At 42.8% G+C, this 27,805-nt stretch overlaps 1 protein-coding gene across 2 annotated transcripts in view; it reads right to left on the reverse strand.

Moving 5' to 3' along the window:
• The window catches only part of PDZD2 (PDZ domain containing 2), a 454,029-nt gene that overhangs the window by 187,357 nt on the left and 238,867 nt on the right, over nt 1-27,805 (reverse strand). For both annotated transcript variants that reach the window (XM_082251798.1, XM_082251799.1), the window contains exons 3-5: nt 15,499-15,641; nt 9,134-9,266; nt 5,482-5,646 (exon numbers count right to left, since the gene is read on the reverse strand). In XM_082251798.1, the coding sequence (XP_082107924.1) occupies nt 5,482-5,646; nt 9,134-9,266; nt 15,499-15,641 (441 nt within the window). The remainder of the gene's footprint in view (nt 1-5,481; nt 5,647-9,133; nt 9,267-15,498; nt 15,642-27,805) is intronic.

Consider the following 27,805-nt stretch of genomic DNA (forward strand, 5'->3'; position numbering starts at 1 on the left):
TGCAACACAGGTAACCTTTAACCACTTTACCACCGGAGGATTTTGCTGTCTTACGTCCAGGCCACTTTTTGCGATTCGGCACTGTGCGACTTTAACTGACAATTGCGCGGTCGTGCGACGCCGTACCCAAACAAAATGTACGTCCTTTTTTTCCCACAAACAGAGCTTTCTTTTGGTGGTATTTTATCACCTGTGCGATTTTTACTTTTTGCGCTATAAACAAAAAAATAGCGTAAATTTTGAAAAAATAACAATATTTTTCACATTTGTTTATATGAAATTCCCCCCCAAAAAAAAGGTAAAAATCTAAATTTTTGGCCAATTTGTTTTCTGCTACATATGTTTGGTAAAAAAAAATCACAATAAGCGTATTTTGATTGGTTTGCGCAAAAGTTATTGCGTTTACTAACTAAGGGAAAGATTTTTGTCATTTTTGGTGTTTTTTTTTTTTTTAACAAGTAATGGCGGCGATCTGCGATTTTTTTTTAGCGGGACTGCGACATTGCGGCGGACAGATCGGACCCTTGACTGACATTTTTGACACTTTTGGGGGTGCCAGTGACATTTCTATAGTAATCAGTGCTATATATATGCACTGTTACTGTAAAAATGACACTGGCAGGGAAGGGGTTCATGGTCCTGCAGTCTCTGGACAGCCAAAGGAACTCTTTTGGTTTTTGCTTTTACATAGCATACTCTTGTGAGTATAATGCATGATGTGGTTTTAACAATTTACCAATACATATTTTATGGTGTTGCACTAGGTCGGTGCACCCTTCTCTTCTTTTTTGCTTATATATATATATATATATATATATACACAGACATATATATATATATATATATATATATATATATATATATATATATATACACACACACACACACATATATATATATATATATATATATAGCGGTTGGGCTACGTGCATGCAGCCAATGAGGTTCATACATTGCCAAGAATCGGCATGAATCTGCATGGGGGATCACAGGTGTGTGCAATCAGCTGCAGCCAGAAAGCCTGTACCATTCAGTTCCAGGCCGGCAGTCACCAGAGATGTTTGCATGTAACCGCACAGCGAGCGGTCACATGCGATTAGGGATGGATGAGCAGCCTTGGACGCATACATCCGATTCTTGGCGGTGTATAGCTCTAATCGGCCGTGTGAATGAGGCCTTAGGGTTTACAAACACTTTAAAGATGGATATTGGGATCATTATTAGCAGGGTTGGGTCTTTTCTCAAATTCTATAATCTCATAATCATCATTTTTATAGAGAAGCTACCAAAGTAAATCGATGGACGGTTACGAGAAGCTGGGGAAATTTCATGGAACAGATTCCGCACAAGAGCCAGGCAGATAAAGGTTGCCTAAACCGGCTAAACGTTAATGTGGTTAGAGATAAGATGTCATAAAAGAGTAATCAAACGTGAAAAAATCCCATTCCGACAAACCAAGAACATTACTGCTGTAACATGTCTCTATTGGAGCTGCTGGTAATGGCCCATTGTTACAGCTAGAGGGGATTTTTGCAGGAATGTCAAGTTTTGGCAGTCACCGCATTCACACTGCGCTGTGACCTGAAACCGCAGACTAGAAGAAAGATTTCACATCGAGGATAGGAGTGGAACGCCATTAGTCATAAGACAAACAAGGAATTAATGTACTTTTGTGGGCAAGGTATTTTATAAATGGGTTATTATAGCAATAAAACTCTAAGTAGAAAACCCAACAAGGTTGCCTTCAAAGAGTTGAGTTGGTTCCTGGTTTGGGTTTAAAGTGACTCCATTAAAAACATTTTATTTTTTTTTTTAATCCCCCAGCAAAAAGAAAATGTTTAAAATTTGCCAATCCTGTGGGCAGTGACTCTGATCTTTGATCTTTTGCACACAAGCCAAAAAAAAAAAAAAAAGAATCTTCAAGAACTGTCACAGTTACGGAATGGTCGTAGGCTTGTGGCCCATAAGGCGTGCTGTGGTCCTGCCCGCTGGCCTGGTCCTGTAGTAATGTAGCAGCCAGCAGGTGGAAACACAGCAAGCACTTGACATTCCTGGATGCTGAAGATTTTTTGGGCCTTCAAGAAAGGAAATAGGGATCACACCCACACAGCTGTCAAGTATTATTACATTTATTTTTTGAGAGAACCATAAAAAGATTCAGAACTGCTGAATAGAGAGGGGAAAGGTTATTTCCGATGCTTCTACCCAGGACATTATACCTCCCTTCTTCAAAATGCCTGCAACGTTGTACAATATTTTTACGAAAACCTTTTGTTGCCACCAAAGTGAGTTAATGCTGAGTTTCAGGCAAAGAGTTAACCGCTTGCCGACTGCTCACAGTATATTTACTGCGGCAGTCAGCCAATCACAGGCAGAGTGACGTAGGTCTACGTCGCTAGCCTGTGAGGCTCTGGGGAGCGAGCGCGCACCGCCGAAAGGCACGCCCCCGCGCGGTCACGGACCCCCCCCGCGCGTGTGACCGGCGGACCCGATGTCCGCCAGTCACTCGGCGATCGTCGGTGGAGAAAGGCAGGCGGCTAGTGTAAACAAGCCGCCTGTCATTCTCCCCTGTGTAGAAACAATGATCATACGGTTCTACTATGTAGGACCATTGATCACTGTTCCTACAGCTCAAGCCACAGCCAATCACAGTTAGAATCACGCCCCTAGGGACACACATAACCCCTCCCTCTCAAATAAAGTTAACCCCTTCACTGCCAGTGTAATTTTACAGTAACAGTGCATATGTATAGCACTGATCAGTGTTGGGGGTAACTAGTTACAAAGTAACTAATTACAGTAACTACATTACTTTTTTTGGTAACTAAGTAAAGTAACTAGTTACAATACTAATATTGGTAACTACACTACTTTACTAGACTATAGGAGGTAACTACACTACTTTACTAGACTATAGGAACGCGCTTTCCTGCGTTACCAAAGTTGTGCGATACAATCGTTATTTCGAAGAATAGAGAGGGGTGAAGTTTATGATTTTTTTGTTGCACTTTATGTTTTATTCTGTTTTTTCAGGTTTTGTTCTCATGTTTCCCAAAGCCTGTGTTTATACAATAAACTCTATGCAGAAAGAGTGTCATGTATCTTCTTCTACACGGTCAATTAAGAAAGAGGAAAGTAAAGTAATAAGTAGTGAAGTTACTTTTAAAATGCAGTAACTAGTAAAGTAATCTCATTACAATTTACAGAACTAGTAACTAGTTACATTTTTTTGAGTAACTACCCCAACACTGGCACTGATTACTGTAGAAATGTCACTGGTAACCCCAAAAGTGTCAAAAATTGTCAGTCAAGGGTCCGATCTGTCCGCCGCAATGTCGCAGTCCCGCAAAAAAAATTGCAGATCGCCGCCATTACGCGTTAAAAAAAAAAAAACAACAACAAAAAAAAACAACAACGACAAAAATCTTCCCCTTTCCCACTTTTGCGCAAACCAATCAAAATACGCTTTTTGCGATTTTTTTTTACCAAACATATGTAGCATAAAACAAATTGGCCGAAAATGTTAGAAAATTTTGATTTTTACATTTTTTTGGGGGGGAATTTCATATAAAAAAAATGTGAAAAATATTGTTATTTTTGCAAAATTGACGCTTTTTTTTGTTTATAGCACATGATCAAAAAATCGCACAGGTGATCAAATACCACCAAAAGAAAGCTCTGTTTGTGGGGAAAAAAAGGACGTCAATTCGTTTAGGTACAGCGTCGCACGACCGCGCAATTGTCCGTTAAATTCACGCAGTGCCGAATCGCAAAATACCCCCTGGTCGGAATGGGGGTAAAATCTTCCGGGGCTTAATTGGTTAAAAGGTAACTCCATTTTCGTAGGGGGGAAAAGAAATAGCAAATAAAGAAAAAACAATATAGCGTATACAATTGCAACACAACTCATATTGTAATTGAATGTTATTAAAAATGACCTTTCCTTTTCAAATTAGCAGCTGTTGTAATTTTCTGAAAATGCAATGCAATCTGGCTACCTGGAGGTGTTCTGTACACAGAATGTATACTGACCACACCCCAGAAACATCATTTCCTGCGTGTGATTGGCTCATCAATTTTTCCAGAAGTCTGCCTAAGATACAAGTCAGATTTCTGGCATCCCCTGCAACAAAGATGTCATTTTTGGTGAGATACTCCCAACAGGAACATGTCTAAAGGGATGCAGACCAAGCAGCTTTCCTCATTAGAGCCCTGCAGCTGCCACAGCTGATAGATAATTATGAAACCACTCCCATTTGACCCGCTCAGCAGAGAAACACGCACAGGGATTTCTTCAGCATAACAAAAAGGTAGGAATCTGCAACAAAGTTTGTTAAAAGACCTTATAATGTACATAGATCACCCAGAGGGGAATGTTTTTTTTTCCCAACAAAAGTGGAGTTACATTTTAAATACTCTGAAATGCATAGATCTGAGCTGTCTTCGCTACCAAAAGTTTTGTAATCCTGTTTAGGCACCCCTTCTAGGCAGCACAGCCAGACCCTTGACCTGTTTGCAGAGGCTCTGAGGAAGAGGCACAGCCTCGAAACGCGCCAGCCCTTCGTCTTCAAGAGATATTGGACTTGTAATAAGGACGTTGCTCTATGGAATTGATATGCTGGAACTGAATTTTAACATTTTTTCAATAAAAGCCCACTGAGGACAATGCGCTAGGCTGGTGCGCCCTTTTCTTTGTTTTTATTTGCACTGTTTGCAGACCACGGAGGGCAATACAACCTGAGCTAGTACTGATCCAGCCTATAAATGGACAAGAAAGGAGCGTCAGCACCCAGATGGGGTCATCACTCTGCTTCCAGCATTAAATAAATTGCACTGTACAATGTAGAGGAGCCTGGTTGGCTTACAGCTACGATTCTTATTTAGAGACATTGTCATAGAAAAAAATTAAAATAAAATTGCTGCAGGTATAAAGCGTGGGATACTTCGTATATACTTCCCTTGGCAGCCTGTCATGGCCAAATGCCAGGCTACAATATTGCTTTATAGTTAAGGCGCTTTAATGATACAGTTTAAAAATTTAAACAGCCCTACCATTAAAAATAGAAGGTTATGCTTCGACTAGAGAGCATTTTTAGTGCATTGCGGGCTCAGTGTATGGAAAGATACTTTTTGCCATAGCAGTGTCACATCACTCCTAGTATAATCAATTCACAATCATAATATATATTACTGCCTCATTTCAACTCTATTAGGAAATTTCAAAACGAGGTGCGTTTCTCATCAGACAATGCCAGAAATAAATTACACCTCAGTTTTCAAACCGGTAATCGGAACAGGATTTTCTCAGCTGCTAAGCTGACAAGTGTAATTGCCATAATAACTGTGCATAGTAAAATGTGACATCATGTATTGTTTCCTCTTCCCCGTCCATTCCCACAAAACAGGAAGGACTAAAACAATTTACTGAACAATGTTTATTTTGTGGAAATTGGAATTATGAGAAGCTATAGAAACACTTACAGCCGGCGACTCCGCTTGACCGTTTCCGCATACTCCTTTTCCCGCTTTTCCATCGGGTTCCACGTTCTCCTTATTGTCTGTGTGATTGTCCTGGGCAGAGCATGCACTAACAAGGTCTGGCAGACTCGTGGATGGGTATTTGCAGAAATCCACCTCTGTTCCATCCTTAAAATAAAAAATAAAATCACCACAAAAGTAATTTTTTTTTTTTGCAAATTTAAAATTTTTACAAAGTGAAAATGAATCAGTCCATTACTATCAAGCAAATACTGCATACTGTACTGCATACTGTATTTATTAAAAAAAAAAAAAAAAAAAAAATTAATTAGTAAAACTATTTTTACCTGTAAAAGAAGAAATTAGGAACGGACCTTTCCTGGTGTCCATGCTGCAAAACATTGCTCTGTTCATTAATTTTCATCCCCTCAAGTTTCACAATTTTCGTCCCCATGTTGACAAGCTTTAATCCCCTGAAGTCTGCTGCAAAACTGATACTTCCGAGAGTGACAACCTTCTGGGTCACCCACAACTCTCACTGGTGCTTTCCTCTGACCAGTGAGAGTTGTGGGTAAGCCAGAAGGTTGACACAGAGGAACAAGTGAAACCTGTGGGGTACCCAAGAGATCAATGCTTCTAGAAATGTTGATTTTCCAGTGTACTTCGGGATAACGAGAACAAGTCAATGTCGGAGAAAAAAAAGTCACTTGTGCGATGTGGGAAGGCTGCGAATTCGCAGCCTGTTCCCGCATCACAAACGCACATCTGGCAGTTCACACTGCCATATGCGATACGCTGGGGGTGTCAATGAAATGTTAACGACACCCCCAGTTTGATCGCATATCGCAGTGCGATCTGACAGTTTGCACAGGATCGGATCGCACAAGTGTGAACCACTGTGCGATCCGATCCTGATGCGGCTGAAAAAATGCCTCATGTGCGACTTTTGTGCGGGTGCAGTGGGAATTTAGCCATACAAAGTGTATGGCTGAATTCGCACTGCACATCCAATCGCATGTAATGAAGGAGCAGTGCGGTCCGATATTACATGCGATCGCCGCACACGCGGAAGTGTGAACCGGCACTAAAGTGAATCTGTAGACCTCAGATCCAACAAAGTAGGTTCCTTAAAATAGGTTGACACCTTAGTATATCTTCAGGGAGTCTTGGTTTTCTGAAAACCTAGGTCCTCTATATTATGCAAAAAATCAACCACAATTTTCATGGTCAATCCCTTGGGTGGTAGCCATTCATCTTCTGCAACGCTCTAATGGCCACCAAGTTTGAGGGGGCCTCAATTGCCAATAGGGAGGGCACAAGGGCTTAATGTGGCAGGCCAAGGAGGAATCTTGGAAGCTGTGGTCAACATTTGTATTAAAAAGGGCCCAGATTTAGAACCTAAACTGGGGATTATGGGCTCTTTCACACGGTTCGCCTCCGTAGGCGGATCCGTGCTGCTCAGCAGGGATTGATCCGCCGATCCCTGCTGAGCCGGCGGATGACAGCTCCGTCTCCGCTTGCAGTGCGGAGAGGGAGGTGTCACAGCTACCGGTGCTTTCTATGGGGGATCGGATGAGAGCGGACGGCTTTCTCAATGAACCTGGGAAGGTGAGGCAGCTCTTGAGTTGACTTTAAAACACTTTTGTCTGTGAGATCAGTGTCAAAGAAATCTATACCAACACAGCACAGAGGAACCGGATTCGGATTAACCCATAAAAATAGAAAACTATATTAATGCACAGCAAAGGGAGAAGCCACTCCAACCCACACACAATGGGTGTGATGGAGATAAATTAATTCACTGGTTTATCCTATAATTGTACTTGTGAGAGTGAGATTTGACCTTACTGTGTCAGTTAGCTGTCACTTCCAAATGGCTTCAGTTGTTATACAGAAAATTATAGAACTATTAAGTTATTACCACACCTTCTAGTTAAACCTGTCAAATAACTAATGGGAAGAATGTTGTCCCCGTCCACCACAATCTACCCATTTCCTAATTGCTTTAAATGTGATAACGAGGAAATAAGCTATTAAAAGGAGTTGGAAAAACACCGCAAATTATTTATATCTTAAATATTTGATTCAGTAAACACCAAACTGAGTGACATTTCTTAGGACTGAAAAACACGGTCCGGCTTGCTCCAGTAGGTAAAAAAAAAGGTGTCAGACTAAAAAAGAACGGACACAGTGTAGATAGAAAGGGTGATGTCCCCATCAAGGACACAGACAACAATAACAATGCAAACTAACAGAGGTTCTAGCCCATCTTAATTCCATCCAAAACAAAGATTTTAAAGTGATTGTAAAGTCTTGTTTTTTTCCTATAAAAATAACATTTTATACTTACCTGTTCTGTTGCAGTGGATTTGCACACAGCAGCCTGGATCCTTCTCTTCTCGGGTCCCTCTTCGGCTCTCCCTGCCCCTCCCTCCTGTTGAGCCCCCCCCACAACAAGCCGCTTGCTATGGGGGCACCCAAGACGAGTCACAGCTCCATGTGTCCATTCAGACACTGAGCCTAACCCAGCCCCGCCCCCTGTCTTCCGATTGGCTCCCTGACTTTGACAGCAGCGGGAGCCAATGACGCTGCTGTGTCTCAGCCAATCAGGAGGGAGAATCTCGGAGGGCTGAGACACTCATGGATATCACTGGACAGAGATTGGGCTCAGGTAAGTATTAGGGGGGGCTTAATGCAAAGAATGTATTAAGATTTAAAAAAAACCTTCTGACTTTACAATCCTTTTACAATATATAATATAAGGCCAACATTTTGGGAATACCTGATCATCACACTCCTATGGACACCCCCATTTCAAAATCATGGTAATTAATATGGAGTTGACCCCATTTGAGAGTATAACAGCCCCCACAGGGAACATTTTGGGAATACCTGATCATCACACTCCTATGGACACCCCCATTTCAAAATCATGGTAATATGGAGTTGACCCCATTTGAGAGTATAACAGCCCCCCACAGGGAATGCATTTACAAAATTTTGTAGTGTGTCTGAGAGAAAAGGCGTCTGCGGGAATATGTGCCTATTCAGACAAAAGAGCAATTGTGAGGTCAGATGCTAATTAGGAACTAGAAGATCAGTTTTGTAAATGGCGTTCCAGTTAATCCCAAAAGGTGTTCAGTAGGGGTGAAGGTCAGAGCTCTGTGCAGGCCACTCAAGTCCCTCCACACTAAACTCATCCAACCATGTCTTCATGGAGCTGGCTTTGTACACAGGGGACAGTCATGCTGGACTGTTACCATAAGGTGGCAAGCACACAACCATCCAAAATGTCTTTGTATGTCATAGCATTGATTATACAGTTTGTTTCAAATTAACTAATAGTTTATAATTAAATTAGTTGCTGTCATATGATGGGACAACTGCAGTATGATAAACCTCCTAGCAGCCCCAGTATAAAAGACAGCCCTGATTGATGGTTCTGTGAAGAGTCTCAAAAGGTGATGGTACATGGTCAAATTTTGGGCAAAGCTTAAAACGGTGTTGGCCTCAAATGGGGCAGATTATGTGACAATATCATGTCTACTGTTGTGAAAAGGTGCCCACTTGCTTGTCTTGGGGGAAATTGGACAAGTTATGAAAGCAAATGTTAATTGATTAGGACGTATGAATCAGGTTAAGATTTTGTACTTACCCTGCTGGCCACCACTAACTGTACCAGTCCACTTGCAGCCCGCAGTATGCCAACAGCTTCTTGATGAGAAAGGCCAACCAGGGACTGACTATTGATCATGAGAAGCTCATCACCAGCTTTTAGCCTACCATCCCTGAAAATACACCAAGCAACCTAATAAATAACAGGTAAAGGATTTCTAAAACAAAAAAATATTTTTTCTTTGCTTTTCCTACTGCATTAAAACAACAAAATTATGACAGGATCACTTAGAACCAGAGATGTATAGTAACTAAGTAGAACTACTTCACTACTGTACCCAAGTACTGAAAGGCGGTATCTGTACTTTCCTGGAGTAGAATTTTTTCTCCTACTTCCACTTTTACTTCACTACATTTTTTCGATGATTTCAAAACTTCTACTCCGATTTTTTTTTTTTTTTTCCTGCATAGTTACTCCTTACGATTATAAAAATGACCACTGCCAGAACAGCAGATGGCAGGTTTCATGAAGCTCAAAACATGTGTATTATCAGCGCATCCGAAAATAAATACTACTGTATGTATAAGTAAAAGCTGCATTTGAAATAATAAAAAACAATATGATGTTCAAACTTTTGACTTCTTTCTTTAATAACTACATAACACAGTACTTGTACTTTTACTTTCAGTACTTAAGTATTGCAAGTAGTTTTTTTTTTTAATTTTGCTACTCAAGTACAAAAAATGTTGAATACTTTAGTACTTCTACTCAAGTCACTTTTTGATCGAGCACTTGTACTTTTACTCAAGTATGGGTTTCGAGTACTTTATAAAACTCTGCTTAGAACTCCCTCTGTCCTCTTGTCTATAACCTACAGTAGCTAGGTTAAGTTCTGTAAGTGCAGCACAGCAGACAGCACAGGAAGTTTTCATCTATTTTATACCCATTAAACAGATATAACAAAACATTTTCAATGGTATATTTAACAGACCAAAATTGAGCAAATGAGAGAAGTAAATTGTTAGGATTTACATGCCCTTTAACAAGAAGGTACAAAAATACAACTTCTGTTGTATTTATAGCCACAAAGCTATTTCAATACATCAAAATAGCCTTCAAACGTCTCAAACTATAGTAACCAGGTTCAAATCTCATCCAAGTGCTTCTCCGGTCACACTTGCATTATGTGCAATGCCATACCGTCCAAGGAAATTTAAAGAGGACCTGAACTGCGGAAGCTTTGCCCAAAAAAATTCAAGCAGAGAGCAAAGGATTGGCCACCAGTATTGCATGTAGGCTCCGTCCAGCTTATTTGTTTCCCCATTATTGACTTTCTATGGCTTGTTCTACCATGTTTCCAAGTGTGGAGGCAGCCATCTTTGTAGAGGAGCAGGACTTTTTTTTTTCCTCATGTAAGAGCTGCCCTCTTAATGACTGTTAGCTAATGCCTAGTTTCCACTGAGTGGTACGGTACGGTTCGGTTCAGTACGGTACGGTTCGGAACGGTACACATTGCGTTTCCACTGCCAATAGTACCCTTTCATGATAGGCGTGGTGTAGCAGGAAAGCTGTGATAGACGATTCTCTGTCAACCAATCAAAGTTCTGCAGAGTGTAGCTCCACCCTGTGTGTACGGTACTAATGTGCTTGGTACCCCAACTAAAGGGTACCAAAAAAGTGGTACGGTACGGTTCGGAATTAGGGTACCATTCATAATGGAAACGGCATAAATAGCGTACCGTACCGAACCGTACCAGAGAGCTCAGTGGAAACGAGCCATTAAGATTGCAAGCTCTAACGAGCAGGGCCCTCTAGTTCCTCTTGTTTTGAACTGTATTGTAACTGTATTGTCTTCCCCCACATTGTAAAGCGCTGCGCAAATTGTTGGCGCTATATAAATGCCTGTATAATAATAATAATAATGGGGGATATTCAGTCAGCAGCAGGAGACATGGAGAAAACGCAAGTTATGTGAATAAATGAATAAGCAGCAGGGAGATCCTTGCAATACAGGTCCTCAGGTACAGCTTCCTCTGCAGCAAAGAAATTGCACAGCAGTGACACCACCAAATCTCAGGCAACTAGCAGAGGCAGCAGTGCCCTAGGCGACTAGCAGTCAGAGGCAGCAGTGCCTTTGATGTCATCACACAGAAGACAAACAGCTATGTGGCTCAACGGCACACAAAGTGCACTATAATTTACATAAAAAAATTCAAGAGAAAGGTAAATTTCTTTAAGGGTACTATTTTTGGAACAAGCCCCATTTTAAGATGTCTCACATAAGATAGCAACTCGTCAGTTTTTAAGTTCAGTTCCACCTCATAGCAGGATTTTAATGACTACAATGGCAGTGCCGGGACAAGGTCATCCAGCGCCCAGGGCAAAGATGCTAAACTGCGCCCCCCCCTCTTTCCTTAAGGTTAGGGTCAGGGTGCCCCTATCCCTGCAATCAACCATTGCGCCCAGGGCAGCCTCTCCTCCTGCCCACCCCTTGTCCTGGCCCTGTACAATGGCATTCATGGACTAGTTACTAAAGCAGCAGTTTAGTGAGGTTATGTGACCTTCTCCGATGCTGCAGTGTTTGGACCTAGCAGCACGTCTCTAAGCAGCACTGTCATGTGATGCACTGAGTAATATTAAAGACTGAGGTTGATCCAGCAATGGCAAGCAGATATTTCATCTGCTAATGCTTCCAATGACCGATCTGTGAGTCTATGGGCAATTTAAAGGTCCCACCCTAATGTACAATGGTCACTCTGGCCACTTAGGGAAAAAGAGAGGTTGCTTTGATAGTCCTTTTTCCTTTCCACTTATACTTATCATTGCCATGCTCACCTGACATTTAGGTCACCCATCAAAGTCCGAGGAAATATCCAGTACATCTTAGTATGGGGGGAAATGTGTCCTTCTCCACATCATCTTGTGATGTCACACCTAACAGCCAATCGCTGGGCCTTAGAACAGTCACGTGGGGGCAGATACAGTATATTAGATATGTGGGTCCCCGGGCTTTTAACTTAGGGTTCCAGCAGGCAAACAGGGCAACGCGGGAACACAGGGAAGTATCAACAGTAGGCATTTACTTAATGGGTTCACTTAAAGGTAAAGTCTTTCGTGGGGAAAAAACATAGCAAATAAAAAGAATATTATAAAATATACAATTGCTACACATGCCATGATGTGATTTATTGTAATTAAAAACAAACTCCCCTTTTTAATCTGCAGCACTGTCATTTTCTTTAAAATCTCCTGCAGCTCTTTTCTTTCAGTGCTCAGAAGCTGCTCAGCTGTCGGGTAATTATCAGCTACTTGTTAGCACAGGGACTCACCTGGTACCATAAACCTGCCTCATTAGTCCAGCCTACAGCCAGCCCTTTTTGCTATTTAAGCTTAGTTTATTTCCTCCTTGTCCTTGCGTGGTCTATGATCTCTATAAGCAGTCTTTCCTGTGCTCCTGTGCATGACTTGGCCTGGCTGACTTCCCTTCTGATTGCTGTTCCTGCTTTTTGCTCCTTACTATGCTGGTTTCTGGTTTCCTGATCCCGGCCCTGCTGATTACCCACTATGGCATCCAAACCCTGGGTTCTGCTTTTTGATTGTGTTATTGAACTGTTATTTTTGCCATGTCATTAAATGTGCGATTTTAAAGAAAAGAAGAAAGATCCGCGCTTAGGATAAACTATCTATAAAATAGTGCGTAAAATTTCTATAAATAAAACACTAATGGCTGCTGCCCACTCCAAAAGATGCACCCCCAATGGGGGAGCGTCAGGTGTAAATGTCAAAAAGGGGAGTGATTGGCGCTGCCAGGAAGTTAGGTTAATGGGAAATCTGGGTTAGGCTCCTATAGTTCAAGACCAAGTTCAACACATGCAAATGCACATAGAATGTATGTGGGAATGAGAACTATATAAGTGATAGGATATAAAAACACAATGGGTGTGTAATATGTGTGTAAAATTAACACTATGTGCTGATACCAAATCAATAAATAAATAAATGTGTTCAATACCTAACAGGCTTATTGAGACTCAACATAAATATGCAAATATATGTAAATGTAGGTATAAAAATATAAAAGCATATAAAGATAGTATTAATAAATTATGGTGATATAGAGAGTTAGTGTGCAAAGGTGCTAAAAAATAAATATAGTGCACTAATCAAACTAAATAAGGTGCATTCCGAATAGTCATAACCATCTATTCAATAAAGTGCAACTGCATACTCATAAGCAATGAAAATAAATAAGTGGGTGAACTATGTGCATCCCACACTGGTGACAATATAAACACTAGTAAATAAATAAGTGCAGCCGTGCAAATAACTATATAAATTATGAAAGTGAGAACCATATAAATTCAAAAGCTCAAAAAGCGGGTTCTGTGTATTTTAAAATTGTCCAAAAATAGTGCAATCAGAGTTGGTACAGAAATCATAAAGTTCTATAGTCCATATAAGGATGGAGTAAGGTGCTCTTTTTTTCTATGAAGCCGGGAGTGCAGTGAGTGATTGGAAGATAGGGTGCTCCCCCTCTCCTGGGGTCCTGTGCTTACCGGATGTCCGTACCCCTACAGGGGTAAATGGCGGGTCGATAACAGGGATCGCTCCCATACACCGGCAATCTGGTTCCGTCCTATCCTTCCTATTACCACTCATATCCACTCCTTGCTCCGGTACACATAGGGGTTAAAGCATCAGGGAGAGAGCTCCAGTACAATTCCCGGGTATTCTCCAGATGACGTCAGTGTGACGAAACGCGTCGAGAACGTGACCACATCACTTCCGTCTGAACGATCCCGAGGCTAGAAACGCACGCTGATCCCAGGCGAGCACCGCGAACGAGGTAGTTGCGGACCCTATGCCATACGGATGCGCTGCATGTTGATTTTATGTGAGTACATGTCTTTTTTGGAATCTAAATAAAAGTTTTAAAGGCAATCCTGCACTATCGGAGGCTTCTGTTTTTCCCCTTTTTCATATACCCGGGAATTGTACTGGAGCTCTCTCCCTGATGCTTTAACCCCTATGTGTACCGGAGCAAGGAGTGGATACGAGTGGTAATAGGAAGGATAGGACGGAACCAGATTGCCGGTGTATGGGAGCGATCCCTGTTATCGACCCGCCATTTACCCCTGTAGGGGTACGGACATCCGGTAAGCACAGGACCCCAGGAGAGGGGGAGCACCCTATCTTCCAATCACTCACTGCACTCCCGGCTTCATAGAAAAAAAAGAGCACCTTACTCCATCCTTATATGGACTATAGAACTTTATGATTTCTGTACCAACTCTGATTGCACTATTTTTGGACAATTTTAAAATACACAGAACCTGCTTTTTGAGCCTTTGAATTTATATGGTTCTCACTTTCATAATTTATATAGTTATTTGCACGGCTGCACTTATTTATTTACTAGTGTTTATATTGTCACCAGTGTGGGATGCACATAGTTCACCCACTTATTTATTTTCATTGCTTATGAGTATGCAGTTGCACTTCATTGAATAGATGGTTATGACTATTCGGAATGCACCTTATTTAGTTTGATTAGTGCACTATATTTATTTTTTAGCACCTTTGCACACTAACTCTCTATATCACCATAATTTATTAATACTATCTTTATATGCTTTTATATTTTTATACCTACATTTACATATATTTGCATATTTATGTTGAGTCTCAATAAGCCTGTTAGGTATTGAACACATTTATTTATTTATTGATTTGGTATCAGCACATAGTGTTAATTTTACACACATATTACACACCCATTGTGTTTTTATATCCTATCACTTATATAGTTCTCATTCCCACATACATTCTATGTGCATTTGCATGTGTTGAACTTGGTCTTGAACTATAGGAGCCTAACCCAGATTTCCCATTAACCTAACTTCCTGGCAGCGCCAATCACTCCCCTTTTTGACATTTAAATGTGCGATTTTACCTGCACTATCTGTCTGGTTTATGGTTCCTGACAATAGCAACCTGGAGGTGTTCTGTACAAAACATTGCCAGTAATATGTTCTGCTTAAGTGATTGGCTTATTGATTTTCCCAGAAGTCTGCACTAAGATACAAGTCAGATTTTAGGCATCCACTGCAACAGAAATTTTTGGTGAGATACTCCCCAAGGGTTAATAACTTCTAAAGGGATGCAGAAACTGCCACTTTTCTCACCAGTGCACCGGCTGATTTTAGGGAACCTAGACCCTCCCAATTCAGAATCAGTCAGCAAAGAAAATGGTGAAACAAACCGTCATTTCAGAATAGAAAAAGGGTAGGATTCTGCTACAAAGTTTGTTAAAATCCACGCAAAGTACATTGATCACCAAGAGAGGATTGGCATTTTCTCAAGAAAAGTTACTGTTTAAAAAGTAGAGAGGAATATTTAAATACCTGTCTGCTGAGCCTCCTTCTTCCACGTGGGCAACAACAATCCCATGAGGAGACCTTTTCGAACCTCGGCCTCCAGTAATTTGAATCCCGAGCCCATCTGTTCCCTTTAACATATGCATCTTCCAGATACAGCATCCTTCTCGCTGAAAGAAACAGTCATTGTCATTCTTTTTTCTTTAAATTAGTGCTTTTATTACCATCTCCAATGCTGAGAGGAACATGGAGGTTGCTAGTTGCCTGGCTCTCTCTAGCCTATATACACTATATTGTCAAAAGTATTGGGACGCCTGCCTTTACACACACATGAACTTTAAATGGCATTCCAGTCTTAGTCTGTAGGGTTCAATATTGAGTTGGCCCACCCTTTGCAGCTATAAACAGCTTCAACTCTTCTGGGAAGGCTGTCTACAAGATTTACGAGTTTCTATGGGAATCTTAGACCATTCTTCCAGAAGTGCATTTGTGAGGTCAGGCACGGATGTTGGACGAGAAGGTCTACGCACTAATTCATCCCAAAGGTTTTCGATCGGGCTGAGGTCAGGACTCTGTGCAGGCCAGTCAAGTTCCTCCACCCCAAACTTACCCATCCATGTCTTTATGGACCTTGCTTTGTGCACTGGTCCCAATCATTTGGTGGAGGGGGGATTATGGTGTGGGTTTTTTTTTTTTTACAGGGGTTGGGCTTGGCCCCTTAGTTCCAAAGGTGGGCGGCTTATGTAAACAAGCCGCCTGTCATTCTCCCCTGTGTAAAAATGGAGATCAGAATGTAGAACTATGTAGAACCGTTGATCTTTGCTTTTACACCAATAGCCATGTCCCACTACAGTTAGAATCACGCCCCTAGGACACACTTAACCCCTCCCTGTCCAATACAGTTAACCCCTTCCCTGCCAGTGTCATTTTTACAGTAACAGTGCATATGTATAGCACTGATTACTGTAGTAATGTCACTGGTACCCCCAAAAGTGTCAAAAATGTCAGTCAAGGGTCCGATCTGTCCGCCGCAATGTCGCAGTACCGCAAAAAAAAAAAAAAAAAATCGCAGATCGCCGCCATTACTCGTTAAAAAAAAAAAAACACCAAAAATGACAAAAATCTTTCCCTTTGTTAGTAAACGCGATAACTTTTGCGCAAACCAATCAAAATACGCTTTTTGCGATTTTTTTTTACCAAACATAGGTAGCATAAAACAATTTGGCCGAAAATGTTAAAAAATTTTGATTTTTACTTTTTTTTGGGGGGAATTTCATATAAAAAAAAAGTGAAAAATATTGTTATTTTTGCAAAAATTACGCTCGTTTTTTGTTTATAGCGAATGATCAAAAAAAAAAAATCGCACAGGTGATCAAATACCACCAGAAAGCTCTGTTTGTGGGAAAAAAAGGACGTGAAATTCGTTTAGGTACATCGTCGCACGACCGCGCAATTGTCCGTTTAAGTCACGCAGAAAAAAAAAAAAAAAAATCGCAAAAAAAACCCTGGTCAGGAAGGGGGTAAAATCTTCCGGGGCTTAAATGGTTAAAAAAAATAAAACAAAAACATGGTTTACTTACCTCCTGTGTGCAGTTGGTTTTGCACAGGGCAACCCGGATCTTCCTCCCTCTCCTCGGGTCCCTCGTTGCTGCTCCTGGCCCTTCCCACCTATCGAGTGCCCCCACAGCAAGCAGCTTGCTATGGGGGCACCCGAGCCAAGCTGCAGCTCTGTGTGTCCATTCGGACACAGAGCTGTCATTCGGCCCGACCCTCTCCCTCCTGATTGGCTATCTGACTTTGATTGACAGAAATGGGAGCCAATGGCACCACGGTTGTGTCTCAGCCATTCAGGAAAGAGAGTCCCGAGGCCGAGGGATTTGTGGACATCGCTGGATAGAGAGGGGGCTCAGGTAAGTATTAGGAGGTGCTGGGACGGCTGCTATACTCAGATGGTTTTTGATCTTAATGCATAGAATGCATTAACCAGTTCAGGCCATTTTTTGCGATTCAGCACTGAGTTGCTTTAACGGACAATTGCGCAGTCATGCGACGCTGTACTGAAATAAAATTGATGTCCTTTTTTTTCCACAAATAGAGCTTTCTTCTGGTGGTATTTGATCACCTGTGCAATTTTTATTTTTGCGCTATAAACAAAAAAAGTGCGACACTTCTGGAAAAAAAAAAAACAATATTTTTCACATTCTGCTATATAACATTCCCCCAAAAAAAAAAAAGTAAAAATCAAAATTTTTCATCCTTTTAGGCCAATTTGAAATCTGCTACATATTTCTGCTAAAATAAAAACAAAAAATTGCAGTAAGCGTAGCTTTATTGGTTTGCGCAAAAGTAGCAGCGTCTACAAACTAGGGTAAAGATTTATGTCATTTTTATTAATATTTTTATTTTTTTTTACTAGTAATGGCGGCGATCTGCGATATTTAGCGGGACTAGGAAATTGCGGCGGACAGATCGGACCCCTGACTGACATCTTTGACACTTTTGGGGGGACCAGTGACATTACTACAGTAATCAGTGCTATAAATATTCACTGTTACTGTAATAATGGCAGGGAAGGGGTTAACCTAGGGGGTGATTAAAGGGTTAAGTGTGAGCCTAGTGGGTGTTTTCTAACTGTGGAGGGAGGGACCTGTGAAATGATCATAGAGACCTGTGATCCTATATAGAAGGATCACAGGCGCTTTGTGATCATTTCAGAGAGAACAACGGTCTGCTGTGTTTACAACAGCAGACCGTTCTTCTCTCTCAGCGGGAAGCGATGGCAGATGCCCAGCGGGAATCGCGGCTGCCGGCCCGTGCATCTAGTGGGGGTGGGCGCTCGCACCCAAGCATCACTCCCGCGAGCCGACGTGCCCCTACATCGATTCGCGCCGTCAAGCCAGCCAGCTGTAGTATATCTGCGGTGGGCGGTTGGCAAGTGGTTAAAGTAGAGTTCCACCCTCAATTCCAACTTTACAGATTCCTGTAGGGATAAACATTTTAAAAATGAATTGGGCAATATTTTTTATTTTTTTTTTTGATCACTTACCTTATTTTAGGAGATTCTTTTTCCCACTTCCTTCTTCTGTGGCCATGGCCGCGGCCCAGGACGTCACTTCCGGTGTGCATTGCATCCTGGGAGGTGTCATCAATCCCAGGAGGCAATGGGCATGGCTGGCCGCTCCTCTGATTAACGATTGCAATCTACAGCGCATGCGTGAGATTGCGATCGGCATTCTGGGTAGCCAGAAACCAGGAAGAGGAACACAGCGGCTTCAGACATCCACACAGGAGATGGCCGCGCTCTTCAATCAATTTTCAAAAGGTAAGAATTTATCTATATTCAATTACTGTAATGTGGGAATAGTGTTAGTGTAATTGGGGTGATGTTAGGATTAGAGGGGTATTTTTATCTTAAAAATTTATTTTTGCCCGGAACTCCGCTTTAAAGCGGAGTTCTGGCCTCAAATACCTTTTTTAACTAAAAATACCCCTATAATACTAATCTATCGCCCTTTACAGAACCGCTATTCTCATACTTACAAGGTGTCCAATATTGGATTTTAGTCAAAATCTTACTTTTAACCACTTTACCACCGGAGGATTTTGCTGTCTTACGTCTGGGCCACTTTTTGCGATTCGGCACTGTGTGAATTTAACTGACAATTGCGCGGTTGTGCGACGCCGTACCCAAACAAAATTTACGTCCTTTTTTTCCCACAAACAGAGCTTTCTTTTGGTGGTATTTGATCACCTGTGCGATTTTTACTTTTTGCGCTATAAACAAAAAAAGGAGCGTACATTTTTAAAAATAACAATGTTTTTCACATTTTTTTTATATGAAATTCCCCCCCCCCCCCCCAAAAAAAAATGTAAAAATCAAATTTCTTTTAAATTTTGGGCCAATTTGTTTTCTGCTACCTATGTTTGGTAAAAAAAAATCACAATAAGCGTATTTTGATTGGTTTGCGCAAAAGTTATTGCGTTTACTAACTAAGGGAAAGATTTCTGTCATTTTTGGTGTTTTTTTTTTTTAACGAGTAATGGCGGCGATCTGTGATTTTTTTTGCGGGACTGCGACATTGTGGCGGACAGATCGGACCCATGACTGACACTTTTGGGGGTACCAGTGACATTACTGCAGTAATCAGTGCTATATATATGCACGGTTACTGTAAAAATGACACTGGCAGGTAAGGGGTTAATTTTATTGGAGAGGGAGGGGTTAATGTATGCCTGGTGCTTACTAACGTGTGGGGGGGGGGGAGGTGACTGTGTGACACAGGGACAGATCGCAGGTTCAGCTATGCTGAACCCTGTTATCTGACCCTGCCTGTCACTTAGGAGATCCGCCCGCTTGTGTTTACACAGGCGGGCGGATCTCCAGACTCGATTCCCCGACGATCGGGGAAGAGCAGCAGCGATCGCGCTGCTCCTCCCCTGGCCCGACTCCCGCTGTGACTGAATACAGCGGGAGCAAGCCGCCGAGAGAGGGGAATGTCTGGCGACGTAGGTCTATGTCGCCAGACGATAATGAACCACTTTGCCGCAGTAGAGCTCTAGTGAGCAGACGGCAAATGGTTAAAAACCCTGAGCGTGGCCATCTTGGATGTGGGCATCTGAAGCCTCAGTGTAATCTGTTGTGTCCTTCCTGATTCCAGGGAGTGTTCTGGGAGTTCTTCCTGATTCCAGCCTCCTGGGAGTGATGACAAACAGCTCCCAGGATGCAATGCAAAGCCGGAAGTGATGTCGGTGGCCGCGGCCATAGAGGGGGGAGAAGGAGAAAGTACAATCACAAATGCCCTGAAAATAAGGTAAGGGACCCCCAAAAAAAATAATGCCCAATTGTTGATCAGCATAGCGAGCACTCCAGGAATCACTAAAGTTACAAAATAGGCCGGAACTCCGCTTTGAGTGATCAATGTACATTGCAAGGATTTGAAAGGAGTTGTAAAGTCAGAGGGTTTTTCATCCTAGAGGGGAATGTTTTTTTCTCAACAAAAGTTGAGTTACACTTTAAGTTAAAAACCAAGATATGGCCTCAGTCACGTCACCACGCTGTAAATATCTATCCTTGACAAATGTGACATTTATAGAAGTCAGGCTGACGATGATTCTTGGCTTAGGCTGCGTCTCCTTACTGATGAGCTCTCATTGTGTAAACGCCGTACCACACACGAGCGTACAGTAAAGCCAGCCGCTGAATGGATTATTGACTCGCCGAGCCCTTCAGGAATTTTGAGTATGGTGACTGCGATGCCCTCATAACACACAGCCCTTTCTGTGATCCGCATTCCAGGAAAATTCTAAAGCACTTCAAACAAAGGAAAGTATCAATCTGCGGAGTCCATTACCAAGAGGATGGAGGAATTCCATGCATTTGTAATTAAAGCCTGGAAGTGAGTGACAACCGCGGGACCGAGCTTTAATATTCTTTTATTACATCGTACCAGGCTGTATGAGAGCCTCGCCGGTTTAAAGGGGAACTCCAGATTTGGCAAAACACATTTTTAATCCAAAATCCAACAAGGAGTTAGAGAGAGCCCAGAGATGGGCAACAAAAAATGGTGACAGGGTTGAGGGTTTGAAGAAAGAATGCAGAGGCTTAAAGTGATTATAAAAGATCACCTTGTAAAACAACCCATTCCGTTTAGAGATAAAGGTTTTGCCCTTCATTTCGATTTTAGATATAAAATTAGTGATCAACCGATATCGTTTTTTTCGGTGCCTATACCGATAATTTGGCCAATGCATGTCGGTTTCGGCCGATATTTCATACATTTAAAACTTTTTTTTTTTCTTTGACAGGTACTCTTGTGGAGGGATCTGGGGGTCTAAAATACCCCAAACCCCTCCTCTGCACTTAAAAGCATTCAAAACGCCAAATTTGGCTGTTTTGAATGCTGTCATTTTTTTAAATCTGGCGCCGAGTACCCGGAAGTGACTCTTGACATCACTTCCGTGTTTTTGCATGGAGACCCGATCAGAACCGAATGCGGCTTTGATCGGGTCTTCAAAGAAGAAACAGGCGAAGCGCCTCTAAGTGCAGTACGTTTATTAAATCTTAGCACACAAGTAAAAAGCAACTCACAAAAGAGTGGATGACAATCGGCTCGATCTAGAGTCAAACGGTGAGCGGACAGTCCAAGGAAGCCAATGCCGAGAGGAAGGAGAAGGTGGAAGAGTCCTTTCCGGTGGATGGAAATGGAGGGCAGAAGGAAGCCGGCTGCTGTCTTCCGGGACCGACTGGTTCTCTCGTGGCTAGCTGGAGCGCAGCGTCCACCGCGTGACGTCAATGGGGGTCAAGGAGTACACAACGCGTTTCAGAGCATGCGCCAAGCTCGTGGGGAGCATGCGCGCTCTTTTCTCAAGTGTTCGACGACTTCCTTCTGTCCTCCATTTCCATCCACCGGAAAAGACTCTTCCACCTTCTCCTTCCTCTCGGCATTGGCTTTCTTAGACTGTCCGCTCACCGTTTGACTCTAGATCGAGCCGATTGTCATCCACTCTTTTGTGAATTGCTTTTTACTTGTGTACTAAGATTTAATAAACGTACTGCACTTAGAGGCGCTACGCCTGTTTTCTTTGCATTATCCACAAATTTGACTTCCTGTGTGGAGGAGCTGGCCCTTTGTTTGCAGACTTTTAACCCACTTCCCAGCCTAATCATCTTCATTGGCAATTTACCTTATGGACTTCATTTGATTCTCTGCAGTATGCCATATAGGTAACCAATTTTTATTGCACCGTTGATATAATAATCCTTTACATCCTTACATTGACCTTACCACACCAGACCAGAGCGCCAGTTAACCCCTATTGATCGTGTCTTCGGCGGCCATGCAGGATGGTTGCCCAGGTCTCCCAGTGGGACGAGAGACCCGGGCGAGCAGCGGAAGGCGGCGGGAGGGGGAGACGTCCCCTCCCGCTCCTTGTAATGACAACCAAGTGGTTTCTCAGCCGCATTGGTTGTCATTACAAGACAGCTAACCGTCGGCTATGGACGCCGGTACCAGGGTGATGCCTCTAGCTGCAGGCATCACTCTAGCTGCACCTTGCCGAAATATCGGCAATATTGGTCACCTTGGCGGCGAATTCCAATATATCGGGGAAAGTGCAGATCGGCCCTCGATATATGGCTTTGCCGATAATCCCTAATAAAAATACATTATATCTTTTTTCCCTTTTTTATAAGTGATCACATTCCCTCTGTTCTCAGCTGCATAAGAGCTGGGGGGAGGAGAAGCAGCACAGTACACTGAACTTCCCAGTGAATGGCTGTGCAGCTGGGACAAGTCTAAACATTGTAAGAGAGCACTCCAGCATAGCTAGAGAACTGACCACAATGAACTCTCCTGCTTAGTGTGGTCAGTTTTTAATAGGAGAGCAGAGGGACTGGTAGGAACACCAGGGATTTCACACAAAGGAAGCAATACAAAGAGAACAGGTGACTTTCTCATACAAGTACATGGTACAGCAGGCACATATCAGGAATATGAAGTGTTGGGGTAAAAAACATTTTAGAGTTCTGAGGAAAGAAGAGAAGGGAGAAAACATACTTAAACCTATAAGGACATGTTCACACTAGCAGTTGTGGAGAGGAAAAACCCCACAGTTAAGGCACCATTTCACCACCCCCCAACTGCTACCCCTTTTAGCTGCAGAGGCAGTGGCCGGAGGTGTACACATGCTGCGGCCACGATGCTTTGATTAGTAACTGTGCCAGGAGTTATACCCCCCAGATCGCTTTCTGAGTGTAGCGCCAACAAAATGTGACCTAACTGAATGGGGCCACTCTGCAAGCGCAGCACCGTCACGTGCAATGCACGGCGCCAGGCAACAGGAATTTTCAACACACTCCAAATGGCTTCAGAAAAAAAGTCTGGTGGTTGTGTTTATTTTAAAAGGATGGACTTGGATATGGATTAGGGTATATGGGATGCCCAGAACTGAACAATCTGGTAAATTCCAAACAAATGGCAGAGGAACTACTAAAGTCTCTTGCTGCTAAACTCCAACTAACTTGTGGTGCATAAAGCGGGAATGGTGACACCAATTCACAAACTGACAAAAGGTTCTAAAACAAGTCGATGTTTAAAAGCCAGCACCTGGCTGCTTTTAGGCCCAAAAATGAGATAATGGTGTGCTCCTGGCTGCAGTGGCACTAAAGCACCAAAGGCAAAAAAACAAAAACCATGTCCCAAAATGGACGGGTGGACTTTTTGGACTGGAAACCAGTGGTGCCTGGTCATTAGTATGGCAATGCAGCCGCCACCCTCCCTCTGGGACTCTGCTCACCAGCCAAAGACCTTGCAGCACATGTGCTCCTGGCTTTTATAAAGTATCCCAGAATGCACCAAGACAACCTGTCTCTACCAATCACCAGGACTGTATCCAAGCCTATGTATCCATTGGTCAGGTTTACTCCCACTGTCCAACATGCCTCCCTATTGGACCAGGGTGAAACACTTTCTAGACCGAATGAATCATATACTGAGCAGACCTAACTCACAGATCCTGCTCTCTGGTAGGCAGAAAGCAATATAGATTTGCCTGCAGCTCCTCGGATAGGCAGACAGAGCCAAAACTATACTCTCTCACTAACACCTACCTAGGAGGGTGCTACAGATGTTTTCAGGAATCTATGCACAGCAAACTGCTGGCCCCTCCCACCAGCCATGATCTGCTTGCATTGCATGGAGAAGCACATAGACTTGGTTATGACATCACAGGGTCTAATTTCAGGGATGTAATAAAAATAAAAGACCTCCATTTAAAAATTCATGGGGGGAAATCAGGGATGGAAATATAAGCAGTTTGAACAACCCCCCCCCTCCCTCCCCCAATTAGCTTTACCAAAAGGACCCATATGTGACAAGCCACGCCTCCTAACCCACACAATGATAATGTGGCAGACTAGCCCAGACCTGGATCGCTGTATAAGCCAACATGGCTCCGCTATACAATACAACACACTGGAGGTTTATTTACTAAAACTGGAGAGTGCAAAACCTGGCGCAGCTCTACATAGAGACCAATCAGCTTCCAGGGTTTTTTTTGGCAAAGCTCAACTGAACAAGCTGAAGTTAGTATAAATTTTGCATGCTCCAGTTTTAATAAATGAACCCCACATTGTGGCTCCGTTCTTGTTTTCTCTGGATATATAGTACATAGGCTTTGTCAGAGTGCCGCTTGGCTGCAGGCCTCCCTGTGTATACACATCAATAATAGGCAGACGTGTCAGACTTTCTGGGACATATTATTCAAGTGCTGATACTTGAAGCTAAATATTTAGGTATGTCACTGTAATCCTGCTTGAGGGTCATTCAGCAAGGCGCTGTTTAAAGTTACAAGATTCTCCAAGTGACTATCAGCAAACTAACAATTCCATTGAATTGCCTCTAAAAAAAAAATAGAATAAATGACCTCTCCTTCTGCCTGCGAAACTGAATGTCACACCATTGAAGAGAAATCCGCAGCTGAAGACTAAGGCTGGGTTCACATTTGTGCGAACACAGACATCGCATGGGATTCGCACCGCATTGGAGATCACATGCCATGTCTGTGTGATGCAAATTCAGCCATACAGTTTGTATGGCTGAATTCGTATCATATTCAGACCAAAATGGCGCAGGATCCTTGTTTGATTTGCACTGGAATCGGATCGCATAGGTGTTCACACCCATGTAATCCGATTCCTGCACCATTTTTACAGTTCGCACTAAATGGGCTGCCTGCACGGCACGCATTACGCAATAACGTGAAGCTAGCCTCAGATCCTTCACATCAGAATAGTTTTTATTACATCAGTGTTCTCAGTCCCTCTGCACATCACCCCCCCCCCCTTTCACATTACAGTCCTCACCCCCTTTAAAGCACCCCCTTTACATCCATTCTTCACATTGCAGTCACCAGGCCCCCCCCCCTTTAACATTCCTGTACGCTCTCCCTTTATAGCACCCCCCTTCACATAAAACTGTCCTCGCCCATTTTATAGCACCCCTCTTCACACTGAAGTCCCCAGCACCCCCCCCCCCCCCAACATTCTTGTCCTCACTCCCTTTATAGCACCCCCCCTCCCCCGGCATTCCTGTGCTCACCCCCTTTTTAGAACCCCCCCCTTCACACTGCAGTCCCCAGCCACCCTTCACATTTCGGTCACCCCCTACGGACTAAGACTGGGACGCCATTAAAGTTCATGTGTGTGAAGGCAGGCGTCCCAATACTTTTGGTAATATAGTGTATAAGAATGGTGCAGTCTTAGCTCTCCGTGATGCTATGTGTGTCCTGCTAATCACTTGTATTCTCTACCCGTCACAGCACAAACTGTTAGCGCAGTGTCAGACTAAAAGTCCGACTTGTCCCTTTCCTAAACTCAGGCTGCCAAATTTATCCTGGCTTCAACTCAGGCTGCCAAATTTATCCTGGCTTCAACATTTAAGAAGCCACTGTCCTAGAACATGCATCTAGGATGGGAGGTCAAATGTTTCAGACTTCACAGGCCGCATGCTTGTTCCGAGGTAGTGATGTTCGGATCATAATGTAAGTGTTGTTACACTAGGACAGGACGGAGGTTACTGGTAAGATCATAGAGTGAAAGTAGGAAAAAAAAAAGCAAGGGAAAAAAAAAAAAAAACAATGATGGCAGCCACCACATTCAAGGTAGGTTGAAATATTTTACAATTGTGTTCTTGGGTTTATATGCACTTTAACCCTTCACAACCACACAATAGCCGAATGATGGCTACAGCGCCATCGCACATTGCCAGGAGGGTGTCCTATGACATCCACAGGCATCTGATCGCTTGTCCTCGGGGCACAGTTGATCACAGATCATGGTGATGAGCCAATCACAGCAGCTCTTTACCACGTGATCAGCTGTTTTCATTCACAGCTGATCACAATGTAAACAGGATTATCGGTTTATATCGGCATTCCTTTTCTCATGCTGACCGCGCGTGAGGAGAGGAGAGCCGATAACCGTAAAATACACACATCTACACTGATAATCAAGGCACTAATCATCAGTGTTCTGATTATCAGTGCAGCCCCAATAGTGCCCAACAGTGATGCCTGTCAGTTCCTATTAGTGCCCACCAGTGATGCCTGTCAGTTCCTATTAGTGCCCACCAGTGATGCCTGTCAGTTCCTATTAGTGCCCAACAGTGATGCCTGTCAGTTCCTATTAGTGCCCACCAGTGATGCCTATCATTGCCACTTATCAGTTCCTGTCAGTGTCACCTATAAGTGCCAGTCATTGCCTAGGGTTACCACCTAAACCAGGACACATATTTACACAGGTTCTGAGGCTGATATAATGCACATAAGTAAGTTTAATTACCACCTAATCAGCCACAGAACCTGTGTAATTAACGTGTGTCCTGGTTTAAAGGGATGAGGTGGCAGCCCTATCATTGCTACCCATCAGTGCCGCCTATTAGTGCTGCCTTATCAGTGCAGCCTCATCAGTGCCCATCAGTGCTGCTTCATCAGTGCAGCCTATCATTGCCCATCAGTGCAGCCTCAATATTACACAATATTATAACAAAGTAAGAAAACCCTTTTTCAAAATTTTCATTTTTTTTTGTTTGTTTTTTTATTTGTTTAGCACCACTCCGTCTAAAAAAAAAAAAAAAAAAAAAAAATGCAAAAAATTTCCTTTGGGTACAGTGTTACATGACACTGCAGTTGTCATTCAAAATGTGACCGCACTGAAATCTGAAAACTGGCCTGGGCAGGAAGGGGGTAAAAGTGACCAGTAGGCAAGTGGTTAAAACAAATCCATGCGGGTTTACAAGAATGTAGGTGCCACAGGCAACGTATCTCCACAATTTTTCCAACACTAAAAAAAAGAAAAGTTGTGGAATGGGTTGTGCTTTAGCTCCTTGCCAACCATATGACACATAGGTCCAGCAGCACGACCACGGGCCCTAAACCCACAAGCCTCACTTATGCGTCTATGGTGACTGAGATTCCTGCGCTGCGAGCGCCCTCACTGTGCGCTCCCAACACAGTGATCAAGCTATTACCAACAGCTCCTGGTCTTTAGTTATGCTTAGGGGCTGGGGGGATGGGCTCCTGATTATGTGATTTCCTTCCTACTTTAAAGCGGAACTAAACCCATCAGTTTAACAGTTTCAAAAAACATTGCCGTTGCCGACACCTATCAGGAATGTAACTGTCACATTGGTTGTGCTCTCAACTAAATTGTCAAACCATGAAATGGCTGGAGTCATGACTGATCACATGTGCAGCATCATGTCAGTTGAAGATCAAACCGAGGCCAAGATGGCAGCTTCCTTGGCTGAAAATGATAGGAGGGTTTAGTTCTACTTAA

Source organism: Pelophylax lessonae (genome assembly GCF_965119305.1).
Source record: "Pelophylax lessonae genome assembly, chromosome: 1".
NCBI lineage: Eukaryota > Metazoa > Chordata > Amphibia > Anura > Ranidae > Pelophylax > Pelophylax lessonae.